This window comes from Rhodnius prolixus, unplaced genomic scaffold (assembly GCF_049639745.1).
Source record: "Rhodnius prolixus isolate KJV_2025 unplaced genomic scaffold, Rpr scaffold_8, whole genome shotgun sequence".
NCBI lineage: Eukaryota > Metazoa > Arthropoda > Insecta > Hemiptera > Reduviidae > Rhodnius > Rhodnius prolixus.
This window is the reverse complement of record NW_027411593.1, coordinates 38,001,503-38,025,071: the sequence shown is the minus strand read 5'-3', so window position 1 is coordinate 38,025,071 and position 23,569 is coordinate 38,001,503. Positions and strand designations below refer to the sequence as shown.

Here is a 23,569-nt window from a genome sequence, read left to right as displayed (position 1 = left end):
TATATAGGTGAGAAATATTCAAAAATGTTTGCCGTACAAATTTTGTGTTATTTTTGGAGTATTCCCTTGGGTGAGCATCTATTTCCGTCAATGAAATTAAATAAAACGGCATACAGATCAAGATTTACTGGATAAACATCTATCTGCCTTAATGAAGATTGTCCGTTCTCAGTCTCTGAATCCAGATACTATTTTGGAAACTATGAAAAAAATTGTAAATATGTTGTGGCCCGCCTGTTGCACCAAGTGGCCTGTGGTTTAATTGAGAGCAACATTAAATGATGATAATTTCAAAAACAAATTTGTATGTAGATTGTGTAAAGAAGAGGAGCTAAGACACTTCCCTTCTCCGACTTACCTTCAAACCTTAATACTTACCTCTATTTACACCTTCGCTGACTACACTGCCATTCTCTCCACACACTCTGCCCTATCCTCGCAGTACGCTCACTACAGTCCGACCTTCACTCAATAGAACCTTGGTTAGAAAACAACTAAGTCTAAATACATAGTCTTCACACTCAAACATCAAACTCCACCATCTGACTTCTTACATCAACACCTATCCCACCAGCCGACCATGTGCGGTACCTTGGAATGTACCTAGACAAGAGACTTACCTGGAACCCACATACGAGACTTAAACGTACCGAACTAAACAAACGATACAAACATCTAGTCAGACTACTTGACAAACACTCAAAACTCTCACTACAGAACAAACGACGCCATGACACCCCTGTTGTAAAGAAAACAGTTCTCATAGCCAGAGTTAGCATTGAGTAGACTAATCTTTCCTAATTCGGAGGACTTCATAACATTTCTCTGAAATAGAAATGAAAAGCGGTTTTCGTTCTTTAAAAGAAGGAAAACTCTAGAATTATATTTTTCACCACTTTGTAAATTAGTTTTATAGGAAAAAATGTGTTAAAAATGCGGAAAATTGGTACAAACAGAATTGGCAACCAAGTGAGAACAGATTGTGCCATCAGAATGCGCTCATTACCAATTTGTTTGCTTTTCTGGTTCACACCAGAATAGCAAAAAACATGAGTATCGTTAATTGTTAGCAACAAATATACCAGTTACATTATGTTAACTGTTGCTAATATGAAAATAATTAGGATTTTAAGGATTTAGTTAAATAGTATTTGCTTGTTTTTATGTTCATCTATTTTTATTTTGTTAATTAGCATTAAGTTATTTTTAATGCTATTATTCAATCAAAATGTGCTAATAAATGAGGTGTAGTTAAGAGAGTGGGGATGCTGTGGTCCATATGTGATTTGGAGACATGCAGTCTTCTACTCTCAATCTGTAGCGTTACGTTTACTTTGTGCTTTTACCTGCCGGGTAGTGCTGTAATTTGTAACAGTGCACTATAGTTCTAGTTTATAGTGAAATGTAGTGCTGCTTGTGTGGCTACCTCATGACGGAACTATGCTCCTCAATCATAATTCATTAGATAGTAGGTGAGTAAGTCAAAAATATGGTACCTATCTATGGAGAATGTTGGCAATCGTGTTAAGTTGGTTGAAAATGTATTTAGATCAAACTTGTCTTGTGGTTCCCAAAAAAAACGAAGCTTAAATTCTATTTAGAACGAGTGTAGGTACGAGTCTGTTTTGGTGGTTATTGTCTTTCTGTAAAGCAATATTCTTAAAATATCGAAACGTCTGTGTTTTTGCCGTCTTTTTTTTAATGGTTTAAACCATTAAAAAATTGAATAAAAGAATACCCACAAATAAATTGAATCGTTACACATTAAGGAGCTAAAAATGTTTTTCATTTTCTTTTAAAACTCTCAATATTTTGATAATTCAAAAGATTACAAATTGAATTACACAGGAGGTACCTATTTTTTAAAATAAGTGCAGTGCTCTACCGATGGTAAATGTAAACAAAATGAGCTCCTGCTGTTTTCCCCTCCACTCTGATTCTTAAAATCGCTATACTTTGTTCCTTTAAAGTGTAGGATCAATGTGTAAATGGAGGTTATTTTATATCACAGTAGATGTGAAGTTCAAATTAGGTGGACGGAGTCAAATAACTGACCATACTTAAGTACAAATTTCTCATATTAATATTAAGTTAAATACCTAAATCTAGACCACGATTCGAACCCAATACCAATAAATACATCTTAGATTTGCGGGCCTCACCTCTAACCGCTCGGCTACCGTGACGACACTGTTACGTAATAGAACGTCTTGTAAATGGTTCATCTAATTCTGTACAGGAAGTTTTCAAATTTCTTATTGATTTCCCTCTTCACCATTTTACCATCAAGATCATTTCCACCCGTAGACATCTTGAACAATTCAAATACTTAAAGCTAGTTATGGGGGACATTAAATTATGGCTCGGCTGTGTCCTAATAACCTACTAGCCCAAACACTTCATTTATCTAAATCACTTCAATACCCGTTAAATTAATTTAATTATTTTATTTGATTTACTGCACGTGAACTGCATTCAACTGATTTTTTTGTTTTATATTGCAATAATTTGTAGTAAACTTTTCTTTACTTTATTTTTGTCTAGACTCTCGTGTAAAATAAATTTTTGATTGCTATTTATTAACCAATTCCTTACTTTACTTTGTAATTCAAATTTTAGGTCTTGTCCTAAAGCAGTTAAATTACACTGTTAATTGTAAAAATATTTTTGTAAATAATAGGATCTTTGCGTGGTTTTCGTAAAGCCTCCATGCTGCAGGGAAATTTAGGTGCATGCAAATGAATTTTCTTTGCTCTACCAACACAATCGTTAAATAAAAATTGAATGATATTGTAGATCATCTTTCTAGAGCTAAATTTTTTCTTAATAGCTCATAGAAACCTTCAGTCTCACCTCACCTCCTTAGAAAATTGGTTCAAAAAATGGGCTATCAAACTGAACGAAACAAAATCTCAAAATATTACCTTCCCTCTTCGACGCATCACTCTTCCTCCTGTCTTTTACAATCTTATTTCTTTACCAGTAGTCAACGTAGTCCGCTACCTTGGGCTTTACCTTGACAGAAGGCTTACATGGAACCCTCATACTCGTTCTAAGAGTACAGAACTCAACAGACGCTTACCGACAACTGAAAAGACTACTCGACAACAGATCAAAACTCACTTTGGACAGCAAAAGACTTATATATATGTAAGTATATTAAAGCCAGTCTGGGCTTATGGCATCGAACTGTGGGGTTCAACCAAACGCACAAATCTGCAAAGGATCCAGTCCTTGCAATCTAAAATTCTTCGCTCTATAGTAAACGCTTACTTTCTACGTCACCAATCAAACCATTCACACAGACTTGGAACATTCCTTTCGTTGCTATAAAACACGATACAGAATATTCCATCTTAACATTCAAACACATCATAATCCACTGGTACAACATCTATCTTCAAGAACATTTCCAGACAACACTTCCAGACGTCTTAAAAGACAGTGGCCTCGCGGTCTCCTCTCTGATGAAGAGAGTCAGTAGAATGTAGAATGTTATTGGAGTGTTACCGCTGGGTAACTTCTCCACTCTGATATGTGTGAATGTTATTTATTGTTATCATTGTAGCTTATAACGCAAAATGTGTTGATTGTAACTAAATAAATGATTTAAAAACAAAAACAAAATTTCTTTAAAGTTGAACTTTATGCTAGATTTGGCATAAAAAAATGGTTATTGAACAGAATTTAGCTACAAAGTAAAGGTAGGGTACGTAATAAGTGAGTCGCAAATCACTTCCGGACAACTGGAACCAAAAATACTGTAATGCAATCAGAGTGAATTGAAAATTTGCTTTGCTCTTCATTGCTGGTTGACATCACTAAATCATAATATCGATCTAAAATATCTGATTAATAATAATAATAATACCCTTAGATTTTCTCTTCCTAGGAGCTTCTTACAGCTCACTGTCCGGTGATGGACAGTGTTGTTTGTAACAAGAGAACACTGTCCCGAGGCCGGCAGTGCACTGGAAAAAAGAAAAAAGCTCCGGGCGCCAATAACCTCAGATATTGACGTACCTTAAATCATTAAGAAATAATAATAATTTGCCTTCTAGATTTCCTGTAGTGATTTTTCAGAACAACTGAAATCTTATTGTTTCTAAACGGAAATAGAAGAGAAATTTTTTAATAAAACAATGGCGTGCAGCCAATATTTCTCTCAAAAAAATTGAAAGTGGATCTTTGTCTTACTCGTAAATAGGTTTAAACAAACCGGAACTCGGATCTCCATTTAATTCATTACTTAGAATGAAAAAAATATATAAATGGAAAGCTAAATAATAATATTTTGTTTGTTACAGTTATGTCCGGCGACGCAGGAGATGATAATCTTATAAGACAGAATATTCTCAATGGAACTACAGGTAAATCAATATTTTGTGTATAACCTAAATGATTTTAGTGTGACAGTTATTTGATTAGGGAACAATTATTCTACTGCACGTGCACTTATGATGCAGTAGAATAATTATTGCACTGAAAAGAATTAAAGCTAAATGAATCCATGAATGAAGCAAAACCCCTACTTAACAGACCTAAGAACTCCTCCTAGAAATTTGGTATCAGCCATCCCAGATTACTTAAAATAAAAAAAAACCTAAACCTAAAGTCTAAAACTTAACCTCATTATGATACCTACTAACGTAGCCATAGAAATAAAGGCTCCTTACCAAAAAAAGGGATTTTCTAGATCGATTTATGGAATGTAAACATATTTTCCCAAAACCAGGATTCGAGTATATTCACTTATCTATCTGGTCACAATAAATCCGCCAGTTTGTGCTGATAAACATTTCTCAGCTGGTAATTACCAGGTTAATACCGTTACTCTGTCCTTCCTCATTGATCGTACTATACTAAACTATCCATTAAATTATTTCGCTGAAACAGAATTGGATAGTACTTTATTGATGAAGATAACATAGATGTAGGCAGAGATAGCTGTGATTATTTTATTGAAATTATAATTAATAATAACTGTTTCTAATTGATATCAACAAACAAACTGTGCTAATAGAGTTCAAAGTTCAAAACTACTACCTAAGGTTTTTGTTTAAAATAGTTCTACCATCAAAATTCTTATAATAATCATAGCTCTTACACTTCAGGTATTATTTTGTTTTTTCATTTAAGGCACGTCAACATCTGAGGTCATTTGTGCACTACCAGGCTTCGGACAGTGTTCTCTTGTTACAGACTAAACTGTCCATCACTTAATAGTGTGCTGTAAGAAGCTCCTAGCAAAAAAATTAAAAAAAAAATTAAAGACAAGCAACAGGATTCGAACCCGGGATCTCTGCGTGGGAATCCAGTATAAGCTGATCCCTTCCCTTTTAAATACTATTAAAATGTTTGTTATTACATTCATAATAGCTTCTTCTACTCTTTTAATTGAATAACTACCTCTAAAAATTAATTAGGAAAGGGATTAGCGAATATTGGATTCAAACGCGGAGAGGATGAGTTCGAATCCTACTACTAGCACTTAGACTTTCTCTTCCTAGGAGTTTTCTTACAACTTACTGTCCGGTGATGTCTGTAAAGAGAGAACACTGTCCGGAGGCCGGCTGCCAACACTGAAAAAAAGCTCCGGGCGCCAATAAACTTCATTATAGTTCTATTTGTAAAAGAAAAACTAAATTCCTGCAAGGAACAGAATACAACTTACAAAAATTAGTAATTTCAAAAGTGATCGGTCAACAATCGCAGAGTTAGAATTTCTGAGTATCCCCACCCCTCTACACAAAAAAATAAAAGTCTGTGAAAACCATTATTGCAAAATCATCTCACAATGATGTCTCTTCTGCCATCAGAAGAACCTCCTTTACCCAGCTGCACAAGAAGTCTGTGTAAAAAACTAAATTCAGCGCTGATTCCAATTTTACTGCGGAGCCTGTGAATTTCAATAATTTAAACTAAACTATTTAGTTAGCACAGGATAACAGAAAACCCTGAAATTGCAAAGTTAAATGAACCCCCAACCACGTGATGCTCCTATTAAAAGATCTGGTTTCCATTTTGTAATTTCCAATTTATCTGGGACTTCCCAGAGTCTTTTTTTTTTTTTTCTACATTTTTTAGTTTTATTTAAAAGATTTACAAAACTCAATACCTTCAGGATAAATCCCATCCTATCATTCTATTTATCTTAGTGTATTCTATTTATTTTAATTTTGGGAAAATATGGTAATTCCAAAGATGTGGATGGTGTCGCTGAGTTTATCCGTCGTAAAATTGCTGTTTTTTTCTCTACTTCTGACAGGATAGGAATTTGCAATTTTCAGTGAAGAGAATTTCACTTCAACTATATTTTTGGTCACACTTTATAATTGCTGCCAAAATTGATCAAGCGCTTCTGAGTATATCTTTAGTACTCTAAAATAGTCTTTGCGCAGACATCTAACTTGTTATGTGCATTTCTTCTTTTTTCTGTGTCAGTGAATTCACATTAAAAAAAAAAAAAGTTTAAACCAAACTCTCTACATAAAACTGTTAAATCAACCTCTGGTGATGGATGAATATACTAAATCTGTCAGGAATTTATAAAACATACTTTTTCTATGAAGGATAAAATACAGCAATATCATCCCAGTAATGCGGATTTAACCATATTTGCATAAGAAAATAAAATATTCTAAGATAAATAGGGCGCCACAAGGCCTAAATGTTTTAAGCTTTTTATCTTTTAAATAAATACCAAAAATTAAAAATTAAAAATTGGGTAATTCCCAGATAAAATACAAAAATTAAATCCAAATCTAATAATTAGTGATTTGATTTTCTTGTTTTATTATTACGTCACCGTAATATTATAATAATTTGGAATCAGTGAGTAGTAGTTAGGGTAATCATAAAGCTAGTTATGGCCGAAAGGTTGGCGAAAGAAATAATTAAAATTAAATGAGTCCATTATCATAAGACTGCCCAGAATAAATAAATAGATATTTATTTAAAATTTTACACAGAATAGACTTTTTTTTTAAAAAAAAAAAAAAAATTAGGTATTAGTATCTCACGTGACTAGACTTGAAAGACAAGCAATGACAAAACGTGCGAAACTGCTTTACAGACTACTTGGGCGACGCTCCAAATTGCCCATAGAACTCAAACGCTTAATATACAGTACTATTCTCAAACCTATGTGATTAGAGCTGTGGGGTTCAGCCAAACCTACAAACATACGGACTGTGCAGACATTTCAGTCAAAACTACTGCCGACAGATAGCTGACGCTCCTTTCTACGGTGACTAACCTCACTCTTCACAACGACCTCAACATTCCCTTTATAGACCAACTCGCCAAGACTAAATACCAAAAATTCCATACTGCTCTCTCTCTATTTGCTCTAATCCTCTTGTACAGTCTCTCGCCTCCTCTGACATCTCTAATACTCCTCGACGACTGAATCGCCAGTGGCCCCGCGACTTCCTTGAGGTCTGAAGAACTAAATCTCTCCTCTCTCCTCCACATATTCTCCTCCTCACATTCCCCTATCTCAAAATAGAAAGTGCTACCGCTGGGTAGCTTCTCTCCTCCTGCTCTTCTCGCTCCAGTTCATCTCATTCACCTCCTATTTACTTATTGTAAATACAGATTGTAAATTACAAAATAAATAAAAAAGGTATTAGTAACTAGTTTTAGGGCACCCAGAATGTGAGGCAATTCCTCCGGCTATAGGTTGTGGAATTGTTTGAGGTTTATAACTAGTTCTTAGGGGTGTAATAGTGGTGGCAGAGGGGAGGGATTGAAATTGAAAACTATAAAGGAAAAGGTCAAATAGCAAAGCCAATTAGTACCGTAGCAATGTACTGGTTAGAACTGGTGAATTTATTATTTGGATGACATTTCTAATTCGAGATAGTATTAGATAGGTAATACAAAAATTCTGTAGAGGTTGATGTAAGGTCGGTATTTATCTTATAAAGTTTTAAATAAACAAGGATCGATCTTGTATTGTATTTCTAATTTCTTTCACTTTCTTCTTCTTCTTAGTCAATCCTCGTCTACCTTTCAGTGTCGAGGTACTTTTAATCTATAAATTTTCGGTCGTATGAGGGATTGGCCTATAGCAACCTATCCTGATGGAGGGGCTGCCTCCTTATGGCTATCAGGTTCGCCATAACTCCTTAGGGACGGTAGCCCTAAGTTGTGTACTGTCTGTACCTTGTGTGTAGTGTAGGAGTTTTTGTGGATATGTTTAGTGTACTGTTCTGGTGAGTGTGCATGGTGTACTGAGCTCAGGTTACCCCGTGAGGTTGCTACTCCTTGGGGGGATTCTTTCACTTTCATTAGATAAAAAAAAAAAAGTTGTCTAACTTGGACGCTTTAGCCAATCATATTTCAATGTCAATTAAAACACACACCACTTAAAAAATAGCACTAATTTTCATGAATGTAACAAAATACAACTTCTATTTCATTTAAATTACAAAAAAAAAAAAATTAAACCCTAAAATCTCCTCAGAACCTGCATTTTAAAAAATAAAACTCTCATTAATGCAAACTTATATTTATTATATGATATAAGAAATGTGATAGACACCATTTATACTAGATGGTTACTTAAATATTTAAATGCCACAAATTTAATTACTTTGATACATCATGCAATCATTAAAAAAATAAATAATAATAAAATGCTGTCTGCATTTTTCACCAGTGAAACTGATATTTCATTTTCTTTTTTAATACCTTAGATGTTTGCAACTATATCACTTCGTTTTTTTTAAATATCTTTGCCAATACTGAATTGATATGTTAGTAGGTAATTAGATGTGTTCTTAACTTCATCTCTAAGTTTTTCAGCTTCACCAGGAGTGACGACGACTCCAGACTATACTGACAATCTTATCAGACAATCATATTTCAATATTCTTTTTTCTGTTACTGTTAGTTGACTCAGGGGAAGACTTAACCTTCGGGACTCACCTCCTTTTAGATTCCTTCTGTTTGTTACTATCATTTTGATGTTTTGTTAAGTTTAGAGGAGATATTTTAATTACAATAGAAATATTGTTTATATTCACCTCCTTATTATTATTACACTACATTATCATCATCTCCAGTACTACTTTTTTTGGGCATTGGCTTTCGCCATACAGCCAGCATCGTCTAGGTGCTTATCACTAGAATATCACTCACTCTCCATTCTTACTTATAAATACATTAGCTTCACACATTCATCATTCTACTATATACAACTATTTACATATAAACTTACAACTAATTGATGGATCAGTACTCTATATTCCTGCCATCCTTACAGCTTAACCGAAATTAAAATCACCGTAATCCTTCTCTAATCTTTTCTTCCATTCATTCTAATCGGCTATAACTTTTAAATACATTCATATTTCATTGCTAGCTCTGCTATAGATTTAAGCACATAGATGTTGGTGGAGAATATTATGTCTTCGAAGCGAAATGGTGCATCTAAATACCTGTATATGTCGTCAAACATTCCAGTACCATACAATCCATTGCCTAACTTGTAGATACTAAACAGTTTTGTGCCAATGTAGGTTCTTCATATACAACATGCATGATATTTACAACGTAAATATCATGTCAATTATAAGAATTTATTTTATTAATACATATATACATTTGTCTTTATTTTATATTATTATTATTATTATTTCTTTATTTATTTTTAAATTAGGAGATTATTGGTTTATTCAAATACGAAGTGTATATTTAAAATAAAATTATTTAAGATAAGAGTAAGCAAAGAGACGAATAAGTACGAAAAGTGGCCGCTAGGAAACGCCAGCTCCTAGTTAACAATCTTATAATGTACATGCAGATTAAAATTATGGAGAAAAGATGTAGCAATTAAATCACTGAGCATTTTTACCTTCTGTTAGAATATTCCCATCTTGTTAAACTTACAATATATCGAATGTAATTTATCATCTTTCAGGACAATTATTAAGTATTTTCTTGTGTAATCAAATTGTAGTTTATCTAAATTGTATCTTTCATTAGAGAACCCACTCCATGCCATTGTTGGGAAAACCCAAATAGTGGCCTCGCTTTTCCTTGGGTAGTTCGAAATTTTATTATTATTTTTTTTTTCTGGAGCCCGTATAAGAACCTGGCTATCTTAATTGTCTTAATTAAAGCTGTCCCTATTCCTTAGGAAGGAAATACACTTGCTACTGCTTCTTGAAGATACTAGGAGGTTCTCGCTTTACAACATCCTGTATTATCAGTAATAGGCAAAACGAATTCCCCCCTCTAAGACCAGATTAGATGACTTAAGTCTTCTACCACAGTTTAAAAACATGAATCTATCAGCGGCGACCGCATTCTAAACGTTATTCTCAGATCTTAAAACTGAATTAATTGGGCTAAAGTTTTCTGGATTTATCTGAAAGTTTTCTGGATATATCTGAAAGTTTTCTGGATATTTCTGAAAGTTTTCTGGATATTTCTGAAAGACACAAATTTTCCAATATCTATCTCTCAACCAAAAACTTCTTCAAACTGACAGTGAACTCTCAAGAAGTGTACTGCCGTTTCTTCTACTTTCTGTCAAACATACTTCGTGGCCAAGCCTTTGCTATTCCATGTGCTTAACAAGTTGCTATTGCCCATCAAGAAGAGTACGCCGTTTCTTCTACTTTCTGTCAAACATACTTCTTGGCCAAGCCTTTGCTATTCCATGTGCTTAACAAGTTGCTATTGCCCATCAAGAAGAGTACTGCCGTTTCTTCTACTTTCTGTCAAACATACTTCGTGGCCAAGCCTTTGCTATTCCATGTGTTTAACAAGTTGCTATTGCCCATCAAGAAGAGTTATCTTCAGTAATGCTGTACACAAACATGTCTTCAGGGGCTCAAGAAGTAGTTTGATGTTGGTTCTATTTTGGGTTTAAAGCACCCTGTATAATCTAGTTCATTATCACACTTCATTCCTCGCCCCAATATATTATACTCTTACCAAACTAGTCTCTACTTCCTTTATTTAGTAAACCCTTTTATATCAAGATTTTACTTAGGAGGCTGTGAATCTTTGGTTTTATAGCCTTTCTCTGCACAAACATGTAAAGTAGCCACTCATTCCTGTCATTTCTACCGCTAACAGCATAGTTTTATGTATCCTGCATGACTATGAACGCGGCATATGCATGACTATGTATCCTATATTTAATACCCGAACTTAAAAAGTATATAACAAACACTAGAGCTGGTACTGAACAAATACAGCGAAGTGGTTGCTTTGTTATTGAGGGTTCTTTGTTCTTTGTTGAGGGTTTTTGTTTTTTTTAATTTTTACTGTTCACCATAAAAAGGGTTAGAGAATAATTTCAATTATTTTTCTGCAGATTTAAAAACTTATTTTGGGAAATTTCTTTCCCCACTCCTCGAAATCAACCTCACACCAATAGTTAGAGAAAATTAAAAATCCAGAATACCTACAAAAATAACAGAATAACCTTAACCTCTTTTGTTTAGGGTTGACGTCGTAGTTAGCTGACCTAGATCTACTTTCCCGACCTTGACCTTAGCCCTTCTACCTTGATCCCTTGTAGTCGAATAGAGTAAGCACGATTTTACACATGAATTTATCTCACGGAGAAAAGCTCCCTTTTTTCTTATTTAGTTTTTCCTCCCAAGGTCACCTCTCCCAGTAATCAATTTGATGTTCGTGCTAGGTTTGACTTGAGTCACTCAAAACATTAATCAAGTTCAAATTATCATCAATCTTGCAAATATCATTTATATTATAATGTTATAATATTGTACCTTCTTTAAACTAACCAAATGTGGGCGGGTTTGGTGATGTTGTTACGAGTTCTGACTAGTAAGAGAGAGAGCCCAACGTGTAACTAATTTATATTTATATCTAATTGGAAAAATATTAATAGTAAATATGAACTTCTGTCCGTGATATCTAATTTGGTAGATGGAGCTCCGCCTAAAGAGAAATAAACGATTACCTGCAACCAGGGCCGGGTATAGATGAAAAGAGGCCCTAGGCTATTCCACTTACGAGGCCCTTTCACTTCCCATTTTTAAGTTTGTAAATTACAAGAGAGATAATAGAATACATCACTAAAACAGTGCTTTAGTGTTCACTGTTTTTAGAATAGTGTAATTTTAATTTTGCTAACAATTTGAATGTAGGCCCCTCTTGATCTTGAGGCCCTAAGCCTAGTTAGCCTATAGGAAAATCCGGCCCTGCTTGCTGCTGTAAACAACATGGCTGAAGTGATAAAGTTGAAGCAATTAGGAAAATCTAAACAATAAAAATAAAAAAAGATGGACATCTTGGGTTCCCATTGGATGTTTATTAACGCAAGGTGAATTATTAGCAAGAACTCAACGTTTTCTTATTAAATTCTGGAGGAGTGAGACACAAAAATAGCTCTACTAATGATCCAATTTCTTAATTGATTTCCTACCTAGCTTGTTTTTCAACTTTTCTCAACAACAGCGATGCTGTAGGGCCATTTGGCTGTCTAACTTCCAAAGTGGGTAGTTACTTATAAAATGGTTATTAAGGAGGCTGTCTGTGATTTGGTTATACCTTTATCAGATCCCTTACGGTCTTTGAGTTTATGAAGGTATCACTTATTAATCGGGCTCATACCTAAGTTTATTTTTTCGGATTAACGAACGCGAAACTTAGAACTTCATAGCCATTAACATTTCCCATGTATTTGAAAGATTAATGGACACAGTACAACCTAAACCCCATTGAAAAGTGTACTGCCACAGAACCACAAACTTATACTTCATTTGCGTAGTATCTTTGATAGGATCACTACAATATATATCCCCAACTACTTGCTGAACGTTCGCAAGTTACAGAAGTAAACTAAAAAGTCTTGTTTTTTCCATTTACTAGTTACTAAAATGTTAATGAGTGAATTAATTTATCAGTTCACAATATATTTTCCGCGACCTCCCCGTGGGGTCACGACCCATAGTTTAAGAAGCACTGAACTAGAGCATTAATGTTCTTAGATCAAACGCATTTCTGCCGAGGAGAGAGATACAAGCCTCTAACAGAAAAAACTGAAAGTATATTATCCTTGTCAGAAAGCAAACTCAGTTTTTGTCTTCAGAAAGAGCTGCGGGAACTCGAATATTATCTTAAAAAAAAAAATAAATAGTTCAGAGTGTTATTTTTGGCGTACGTTAAGCAAACAGCTTTCCTGAGGGAGTTTTCGCTTTTCTACAATTAAATAAACAGAAATACAATAACAAAATCTGATGGAATGTGTATAAATTTCTACAAGTAGTGAATTCTCTTTTTTAAAATCTATAAAATGGAAAAATTCACTAATCTTTATCATTAATAACAGTGGAAAGTGATAATAACGTTGTTATTCACAACAATTGAAATATATTCAATTTTAAGATAATAAACAACATAACTTTCTTGCTTTGCAATCTCAATATAATAAGGTATACTGTTAAACAATCGAATGTATGTCATTTTAATTAAAACAAATGGTAGTTTGCGGTCTTTTCCTTTAAGCTAGCCACTAGTTATTTTCCTTATTTCAAGGTCTTTACCAATAACAGTAATTACTTCCTGAAGATACTTCTTCATTTAATTTTATTACCGCTATAACTTATTATTTATAACATAATAAAAATAAAAATTGTTGATATTTCACTCTGTTGCTTCGAGAATTATGCATTCTTTAACTAGTTAATTTTTAGCTCTTTAATTTTAGACATTAATAGCAATAAATTTTACAGAAATTTGAAATTTATTACTTGTCAGTACTTAAAATAACTCAAATTTATTTATTATTATTATTTTTAGCATTTTCTAAATGCTAAATATGTAAATGAAAATAGTAAGACAACTACACACTGAATAGTTAAATTTAGTACATGTCGTGCTACCTAGTGGTGAACATTGTAAACTACGTTTCCATAAATCGCCGCTAGGAGCAGCAGTAACTGGGGAAGGTTTTAAATTCAATTTTCCTCACTTCAACTGACTTAGGAATTAAATGACTATCTTGAGTGTAAAAAATAAGTACATATTCGTTAAGAAAGGAACTTGTTAATCTAAATTCAGCTAAATAAACAAATGTGCTATTTAAACGTACATACTTAAAGGTACATAATGCATTTATTTCTTTTTTTATATTCTTTCTGAATCCAAACTACTTTACTTTGAAGTGCTCTAGGTTTCGTTTTTTTAACTGATATATTAATAAAGATCTTTCATCTACTGATTGCTATTCATTTAAGAAGTTAATTAATCTTTCTGTACTTTGTCTTCCACCCAGTTGGAATCTTAAATTATTACTCTTTTATAAAGTGTATTACAAAAGTTAATGAATTAAGTTTTGATCACCGTCTAAAGAAGTATTTTTCAAATTGTGTTTCTGTTATGAACAACCGAGTTGAATAGTTGGTCGTCGGCATTAGCGTAGTGTAAAAACATAAGTGAAAATAAACCTTTATCGACCGTCTTATGTTTTGTAAAGCATTCAGAAAGATGATGAAGTATGGATAAGAAGATGAAATTTGGGCGAATAAGTTCACTGCGAACGTTTAATAACAGAATGTATAGGTCAGTGTTTAGTTTTAGTTAATAGTTTCCCATTAATGATAGTAAATGTTAAGAAAAACATTAAGTGTACTTGTTCTCTTGTATTTCTTCTCTATTAAGGCAAACAGCCATGAACTTTAGCAAGCTTCAAACTTTAAAGAAAATCCATATGTTATTTTCAATCTTAAATCTGAACTACCTCTTCATTAAATAGATATTAGTTTTATGCTTTGAAAACAGTTAAAATTTCTTTACATTTTGCTAGTACCTTCCAGTTACTAACTATTCTCTGATCTTTGACTCGGACCAGCCCTAGTGCTCATGTGTACTTAATCTGGCCTTAAGCCTAGGTTTACCTAAGTAAAATTTGATTAAATATAAATTGTAGATTACATTTACAAGTGTGTCAGGCATATCTGGTCCCAAAGAAAGTGTGTTTTCAATAATGAATCTCATATAGTCTGAAGAAAGAGTAAGATTGTTGGAATCAGTAGTAAAAGTTTATTGTGCTTCAAATACAACTGTAAACTAAGCGGTACTGAATTTGTTTGCAATTAAAAATTAATAATTTTTTAAACAGTTTGTGCTAATGATAAGTATCGAATAACTTTTTAATATAAGAACATGTCCAGCTAAGGGTAACTTGTCTTTTAAGAACAGAAGTGCACTTAATTTTGGCAGACAGTTTCTGCCATGCTAAGTACGCCATTAAGCAAAGACAAAGTTTTAAATTTACAACATTTACTGGCTGTTTGGTAAGTTTGCAAGACCATTCTAGTGATAGTTTATATTTTAGTTGCCGTCGACATGTTTTCTTTTCGAGTTGGTGGTGTCCAGTCTCTTCTAAAGACATGTGGTATTGTCCTGTCCATAAAGTCTTTTATTTTAGGTTCTTCCAGCTCCAGGTGGATTTGTTTGAATCACAGGACTCTCCCAAGGCGCGTTGCACTGCTTTTTATTTTTGGGTAACTTGAAGGTTATTCGTTGGGAGTCTTACCAGCGCCCATGCATACGGAACAAGCGTTACTTTTTTAAAGACTAAGTATAGATGTATGCAAGATTCTAGTGCATTGAGGTTTCACAGCTATCGGTCAGTTAATTTTGGATAGAGCTGTCTGAGAGTTTGGGTAAGTTTGTTTTAATTTCAGTGAAAAGTGTTAAGTTCTGATTTGTGCCATGTCGAGTTTAAGAGTAAATAAAGATTATTACTACTGATAAATAATTGTTGCCTATGGACTTCTTACTTGTAGCCGAGTAGCGAGGCTTACTTTCTATTTTGAAACAAACTCTCAGAATGGAGGCTGAACACTGCAATCATTTAGATTATAATAAATAATTATGAGGGAAGGGATTAGCTATGTGGTTAGCATACTGGACTCCCACGCGGAGGTCCCGGGTTCGAATCCAGCAGCTGACCCTTAGATTTTCTCTTCCTAGGAGCTTCTTACAGCTCACTGTCCGGTGATGGACAGTGTTGTCTGTAACGAGAGAACACTGTCCGGAGGCCGGCAGTGCACTGGAAAAAGCTCCGGGCGCTAATAACCTCAGCTGTTGATGCGCCAAAAAAAAGAAAAAGAAAGAAATAATTATGAAGCAACTTTTTGATATTTTGTATTTATTATTTAATGCTGAATTCCTAGTTCTCCAATAAATAATTATATTGAATTGTTTTGCTTTCAGATACAGAACTATCCTCGCTGGAACATGTCGGTAAGTACATAAAGATTATATTTATTATTTTGAAGCAAATTCTTCTATTCAAGGGACCTTATTAAAAGAAATATATGTGTGTAAATTAATCCGATTCTAATTGACAAATATTCTTTCGTCTTTTCTTTTTTTTTTTTTGTCTTGCCTTATCAGGACTCCTCAACTACTTCTTTTCTTTCCAATTTCTCCAGAGCAACAAGATCCTTACAGTCTCTCTTCTCTCGTATGGCCCACTGTATAGCCCCTAAAGCAGTCTAAACTGTTCACGTGCAGTTTTTATGTAATCATATCCCTCTTACTTCCATCGTATCTTACATCTCAAATATTTTCATTAAGACCTTGCTTTCCTACACCCTGAGAGGTCATTCTCTTTCATTGGCAACCAGTTTATGTAGTAGCCATAGATGGTTAAAGCTCTTAATCTGATTTTACAGCAATTTGGCTTCCATAAATAGTTCAGAACTTTTTCCCTGGTATAGAACCAATTTTAAAAATTGTTTTGAAATCGCATTAATTAAACATTGTGGTTATTTTATCGATTCTGAGTCATTATTTGATAATTGATGTTCAGTAGTCGAAGCTAGCACACTTCTTTGTCAAACATCCCTTGGTATCTTTTCTTTGCTCTAGGTTTGTGAAAATTATTTTGAATTTCGTTGTACTTTTTTTTTGCTTAGACAGAAACCATTTCTATTTTAGTATTAAAGGATATTTAGACCACAAAGGAGCCAGGAAAGGAGCTAGTACTCCCTTCATTGGCCCGGAACCAGTCCTGGGGATCACTAGGGGTGCAGTTCGTGAGGCTCTCAGAGACTGGATCTGGAGAGAACATGAAAAGTGACTCTAGGTTTGGGCAGGAATCAGATCACTCTGATTACAGGCCTATTCACAGGGCACGGAAGGTTCAGGAAACACCTGCACAAGGTAGGGCTTATTAGCTCGGAATCGTTGTGCAGATTGTGTCAAGGAAGAGGAAGAAACGGCCTCTCACCTGCTATTCGATTGCGTTGCACTCGAGAGACTGCGCTACGAAATCTTTGGTACCTTGAGACCAGGGGAGATTGTAGCGCAGAAGGAACTGGTAGGGAAAGCCCTCTACCTTCTCAGAAGGGGAGGTTTCACCTACTAGACTCAAGGGAAGGCACAATAAGCCTCTTGGTGGCTGCAGTGCCGTGGGGCGTGGGTCCCGTCCTGTCGAGTAAATCTAAATCTAGACCACAAATTATATTTTTAAGTTTCGAACACTGAAAAATCGAATTCCATTAAAAGTATACTCGGTTATTTCCTTTTTTTTTTTTAAATCTCAATCTAAAACTAAGTGCGGACCTACAGCTGTTCTTTTTTAACACGCCTTTCCAGAAAACTTATACAAGAGAAGGGCATCCATTCTTAATCCAAAAATGGTAATAAATGAACGTTTCCACACTAATAGAGGTATATGGTTCCCCATGCCTTCAACAGATACCTTACCGCTACCTAAGATTTCACAACTTCTTTTTCTCTCAACACTTCTTCGTTTGATTTAACAGATCTCAAGTCAGTCTTTACTCCATTCAGATTACTGAAGGCCGCATAATTCCAACGCCATGAAGTAAATACCTACTGTGTATTTCCTCCATTTGTCCTAATTACACTGATATCGCATTTGCTTTCTGTATTTCTTGTACAATTGTAAATAATTTCTTTAATATAGAATTACTGATAATCATCTTTGAATTTCAATAATTATTACAGATTCCTAAGCTAGGTTTATCAAATTTCTTATCTCTTCTTATTGATAATATAGAGCTGCTAATATTATTAAGTTCGGTAATTAACTATAATTACATAACAGATGTGAAATGGAGATTAAAACTTTTTTAAATTAACTCGAAAAACCAAAATAAATAGAACCAATAAACAGACTTTTTTTATTTTTATTTTTTAGAATCCTTATATAAATGTCCTTATATTAGGTTACATATAAACACTTTTTCGGAGAAAGAAAAATTATTTTTAATAAACATATTCATATAAACAAACTTTATTAATACTTTTTATTGTTTACATATCAATATCAATGATATTATTATATATCTTATGTACTTATAGTGGGGATACATTTTAATGTTATTTAAGTGTGAAATTTAAAGTGCCTAATTTTAAAAAATAAACAAAAGTTAAACAGCATGGAATAGTGGAGAGCTTTATTAATCAGTTAGCCAGTGGTAATAGCCAAGTGAACTTCTTCACATTTGAAAAGTGTCTGATGAATTTATGGATAGTATTGAGAGATCAACAAGTGCAACGCCTCACACTACATCAACACCTCCTCAGTGGCAAGTTGTGTCTAAAGACTTATTGACAACATCAGCTTTAAGTGATTTACCAGCTTTATCGTCGAAAATGTTGTACAAACTGGAAAGAAAGGATAGAGTATTCGATAAGAAATTAATTCAGTTGATAAAGAAACGTAGAATACTGTATGATGTAGTTTATCCAGTTGGTATTAATCAAAATTTTAAAACAACAGTGAAAATGAACTGGTTTTCCATTGGTAAAATTATGAAAACTACAGGTAAGCTTTAAACAATTATAAGTTTAATGCCCTTAATATTGCAAAGCTCAGAGCATTTTTTTTCCCTGTAATGTATGCTACAAAGCTCCTAATAATGACAATGTAAACGAAATACCTATTAGTACACGGGACTCCAACACGAAAGTCCCCATCGAAAATTGTAAAACATGCTTATCTAACTGTCTTCTTATTCTCCTGACAAATAATCCGTTCTAAAATAATAGTTGCTGCAATACCTAACAGTGAACTCCTAATCAATTCAGTTCTCAACATCTATCCTTTGCAGCCACAACCACATGAACTTACAGGCCAACTTTTTTAAGTTGTCCAACCCTATTACCAAAATCGTCCATTGAAGTTCATCCCGATTACTTGAACCGCAACTCTTATTGAGGCTGTCTTGTCGCATATCTAGCTCAATTCGGGACCAATAGCTTCTTCGTTTCCTTTAAAACACTCTTGAATGACGTTTCAATCCCCAAAATTACGCCTTACAAATAGATAAATTCATCCGGAATGTAGGTTTTGTAATTTTGATTTTTCAAAACAACTTCTTTCTAGTAAAAGATTCGCAGCTTCTTAGATTTTTGGATCCCTATTGTACCTAAGGATATCTACTGCTTATACACTACCTCCTAAACAAAAACTTACCGTTTAAAAAGTTAAGCATAAGGGGTTGATTAAACTCCAAAAGGTTCACAAATCAGCAAGTACCCATCATTTCTTTAATACTTCATTGATATCATTTAAGTAATTTTACTGCATTAACTTTTCATTAATATTTATTTAAATTTATTAGTTGTCACAGACCCTTATACTGGCCATTTTCATCTACTAAATATTTGTTCAAGTAGCACACCGTTTGTAACAACAAGAACAAGACCATTTTTTGAAAATGCCGTTTTTCAGCTCATTTTCAGCAAATTTTTTCTCGTAGTCTATTTAATCTGGGTTTTGCCCCCCAAAAAATTACAGTTATAAAGGAGGATTTGCCCTATTTTATAAAGAAAATTTGGGAATTTTATCTTTTATAGAAAAAGAGAAAAAAAAATTGTCAAAGTTGGGTGTTTTTCAACGTTACGCTTTTTCGTGCAGTTTTTGAGGATCAACCCTTATACAACTGTCCTACCGGACAGTTTTAATTCTCTTGTTGGAATTATTCCAATAGGACATTTATAACAATTTTTTACTGCAGGTAATGTGGGTTTTAAAAAAGTGAAGAGATTTAAAGTTTGCCTTATTTAGTCACCTTTCCAGAATTAGATCGAATCTGTAACAGTTTTATACAGGATGAGCTCTGCAATTTTTTTTTAAAAAAAATCCTTGCGAAGTTGTGTCAAGGCTAGTGACGAAAGTGATTTAAAATACGTGATTTATTAGGGCTAATGATGATTCCATTATGTATTTTATATTAATATAATAAATATAGTGAAAGCTGTTCAAACAAGATGGTTGAAAATTAGAAGAGACTATATGGAAGATAAATTTGAAGGAAGGAGCGAATTTGAAAGAATAAGTCCTTATCATGCTCAACTTGAATTTCTGGATCCTTATATTCTAGATTCAATACAGTTAGTTATCTATTTTTTTCAATAATAACCAAAATTTTCTTCCTAGGAGCTTCTTACAGCTCACTGTCCGGTGATGGACAGTGTTGTCTGTAACGAGAGAACACTGTCCGGAGGCCGGCAGTGCACTGGAAAAAGCTCCGGGCGCTAATAACCTCAGCTGTTGATGCGCCAAAAAAAAAAAAAAAAAAAACCAAAATTTGATAAATTTAAAAGAATCTGCTTTTTTAATAACGAGTTTCTTGAGTTATTATTGTCATTAAATTTGTAGGTGGGCATCAACTAGCGATGAATGTTTTATGTTACAATACGTTATGGATGAATCTAGTTTTGATGATTATTGTTATCACAACTATCTATTCAATGATCCATTCATAACAACATTTGAAGAATTTCTGGAATTTGCACATCAATTTCTAAGGATACCTCTACATCCAGAGATTTTACGTCACAATTTAAAAGCAGAAATTCGTACAAATAATGTTGAATTGAAAGATTTAGTCGAACATTTCAAATGTTGTTGTAAACTAAATCATGAAAATTATTATAGACATACTTTAAGAAGTAAACGATATTAATGAATTTTCAATTTGTTATTTTCGACTTTGTTTTATGTTATTCCATTTGATTAGAGAATTTTTGAAATAGTTTCTATTTTTTAATGTGCACTTTATATTCTTAATAAAATTTTATGTTATGTTATATAAATTTTTGTGAAAATAAATAAAGTTTATACTCAGTGTTCACCTATTCTTTCAAATCTATTGTAATTGGAAAAATAAGAATATTAAATAAGAATGCCTAAAAAGAAGTATAAGTGCTCATACTATATAGTTCATAGTTCAACATAGTGAAATATACTATGTACGCTCATTTTAAAGAAATACATTCTTTTGAATGTATCCGTAGTCTGCCTCTATTGCCACATTCTTGTCATGACTTGTCAGAAATTAGATGGCCAGGTTTTTTAAAGTATTGATTTTAATGTTAGCCATTGGGTAATTCTTCACACTAGGTATATCAACTTCTTCTATTGCTCCAAGCTATCTAACTTCACTCCAAAATAAGACATTCTTCAGAATGTATGGTTAATTTATTTTGTCATATTTCTTCTCATCAGCTTCTGTATAGATCATTCTCAGATGCACATCTCGTAAGATGACTTTTCATTTCCCTGATTTCCACGGGCTAGCACAACCTCATTGGCAGTGACGTTTCAGTGATATGTTTGTTAGGAATAATGTTCTATCATCTATCATTGAATTAATTTTTTTCCATTAGATAACAATAAAGTAATTATATAATTTGTTTATATGAATTTTTCGATAAAATTATGCAGGGTTACGTCAAGGGAGATTTGAGATTTAAAGCTCCCAAAAATTCTATTTAAAGTAACAAAATTTCATTCTTCTTTTAACCCTTTAATTTATTAACAAACAAATAAAATTAAACATATATTAATTTTCTTAAATTAAAGTTAATTTTTTAATTGTCTTTATCAATGTATACACATAAATATTGAAAAAACAAAAACAAAGCTTAAGAAAATTAAAATAAAAATATTTAATATTGGTGCCTTGATTCGTGGCGCAGTCTAGTGTGGAAAGTTAATACTTTGTTAGTTTTACTGTTCCCCATCAGACAGCGCGAGAATGCTTAACTCGTTTAATTTTCATAACCTTCTCTGTTTTCATTATTCGTAGTGAAGTCAGCATAAAATTATACTTATAATTATGATTATTTTATATTACTAATGTTACTTCCGTTTAATTAAAGAATGCATTTATCATTTCTTTAATGTTTCTACTAATTCTCTTCAATATACAGGTAAGAACATTAAAATGTATAGAACAAGTAATATATAAATGTCTTAACAAATATTTGGAAAAACGAAAATATTTATGATGTAACTTGTGATGAAACAATAGCTATTATTATTCTATCGGTTGATTCGATAATAAAGAGGTTTTACTCTTCTCAGTTCTGAACAGAATTTTCCATTGTAGTAACTGGGCATCATAGCTTTAACCTTTTGCCTATTGTACATTTAATTTAGTGTCATTATTTGACTGAAGCGTTAAAATAATTTCATCGTTTCTCCGTTACCATTACAAAAATGTTCTCAAACTCTTGATGAAATTAGTTGGAATGAAGACTAGGACAGGGAATTGGTTTGGGTTAAAAGATAATATAGCCTCTACTTTTGTTTAATGTTAAAGGCTAATATGTTTATTAATAAGGAGTTTAAGTAATTGTGGACTAGCTTTGGAGCATCAAGATATACCGTTTGGAATTATGTTTCTGTTAAGGTTTTCTTTTTAGTGATTACTTGTTTATTTACTTTTGTTTAAAGTTTGCAGATTTATTTATGAAGGATTGCGTTCTTTTGTTGTGAATTAACTTATTTTGGATACAAAATTAGTAGTAAATTGTTGAAATATGGAAGCAGTTAATCAAAATTTTATTTGATAGTTTACCTATTGTCTGTTTTAGCATTGGCGTAATAGATAACATAGTTTGTTTCATTATTGTTTTGGCAATATTTACAACGAAAGAGAACACATTATGGGAATTCCAGGTTTTATTTGGTAAGTTGTAAAAAAAATTCGCTGCTCAAAATGATAGGCGAACGGATTTTGCAGTTTTAAAAGGCTGTCGAAATCATGTTTAGAGCCGTTAAGTTTCACAATTAACGCAGTATTTTACATTATTTCTTCTTGTACGTATGTCCAAAAACTTAGGTTTATGTTGATGTGTTTCTCACTTTTTTTTGGGCTCTTAGCCACTACCACAACTTGATAAGCTTTCAACTTAGCATTCGTTAGTGGAAAATGCAATTTTACTAAGTTATTCCAACGATTTTTCCTTTAAGTTGGTTTAGTAGCTAACAGGCCCACATTAAAGTTGCTTTTTTTTTTTTGGTGCAGTTCTGGGTTGAAAAGTTGGGTTTGTCATTTGCATCCTTGGGTTTCATTCTTTTGTCGTAACGTTTCAGCCAGAGGAAATCTATTAGCTAGTTGGAAGCGAACTTGGGTCTTCTTCAGTCCACTGGACATAAATCAAATAAGTCAAAATAGGAAGAAAGAATTTCTAGTGAATGTAGATGAGAAAAAGTTTGTTACGATCTTCTATTTGATATCGTCCTCCAACAAATTTGAAGCGTATCTCTCCAATACCGACTCTACACCCTATTTCTATTCTA

General features: G+C 33.2%; 2 protein-coding genes across 6 annotated transcripts in view; both read left to right on the top strand.

Annotated features, from left to right (window-relative positions):
- The window catches only part of LOC141451422 (uncharacterized), a 395,982-nt gene that overhangs the window by 244,609 nt on the left and 127,804 nt on the right, over positions 1-23,569 (top strand). For all 5 annotated transcript variants that reach the window (XM_074122794.1, XM_074122795.1, XM_074122793.1 and 2 more), the window contains 2 exons: positions 4,308-4,370; positions 16,213-16,242. In XM_074122794.1, the coding sequence (XP_073978895.1) occupies positions 4,308-4,370; positions 16,213-16,242 (93 nt within the window). The remainder of the gene's footprint in view (positions 1-4,307; positions 4,371-16,212; positions 16,243-23,569) is intronic.
- LOC141451421 (uncharacterized) lies at positions 16,249-22,188 on the top strand. The gene is made up of 3 exons (XM_074122790.1): positions 16,249-18,799; positions 20,229-20,370; positions 20,639-22,188. Exons 1-3 carry the CDS (start codon positions 18,499-18,501, stop codon positions 20,943-20,945), a joined length of 750 nt encoding a protein of 249 aa, XP_073978891.1. The 5' UTR covers positions 16,249-18,498; the 3' UTR covers positions 20,946-22,188.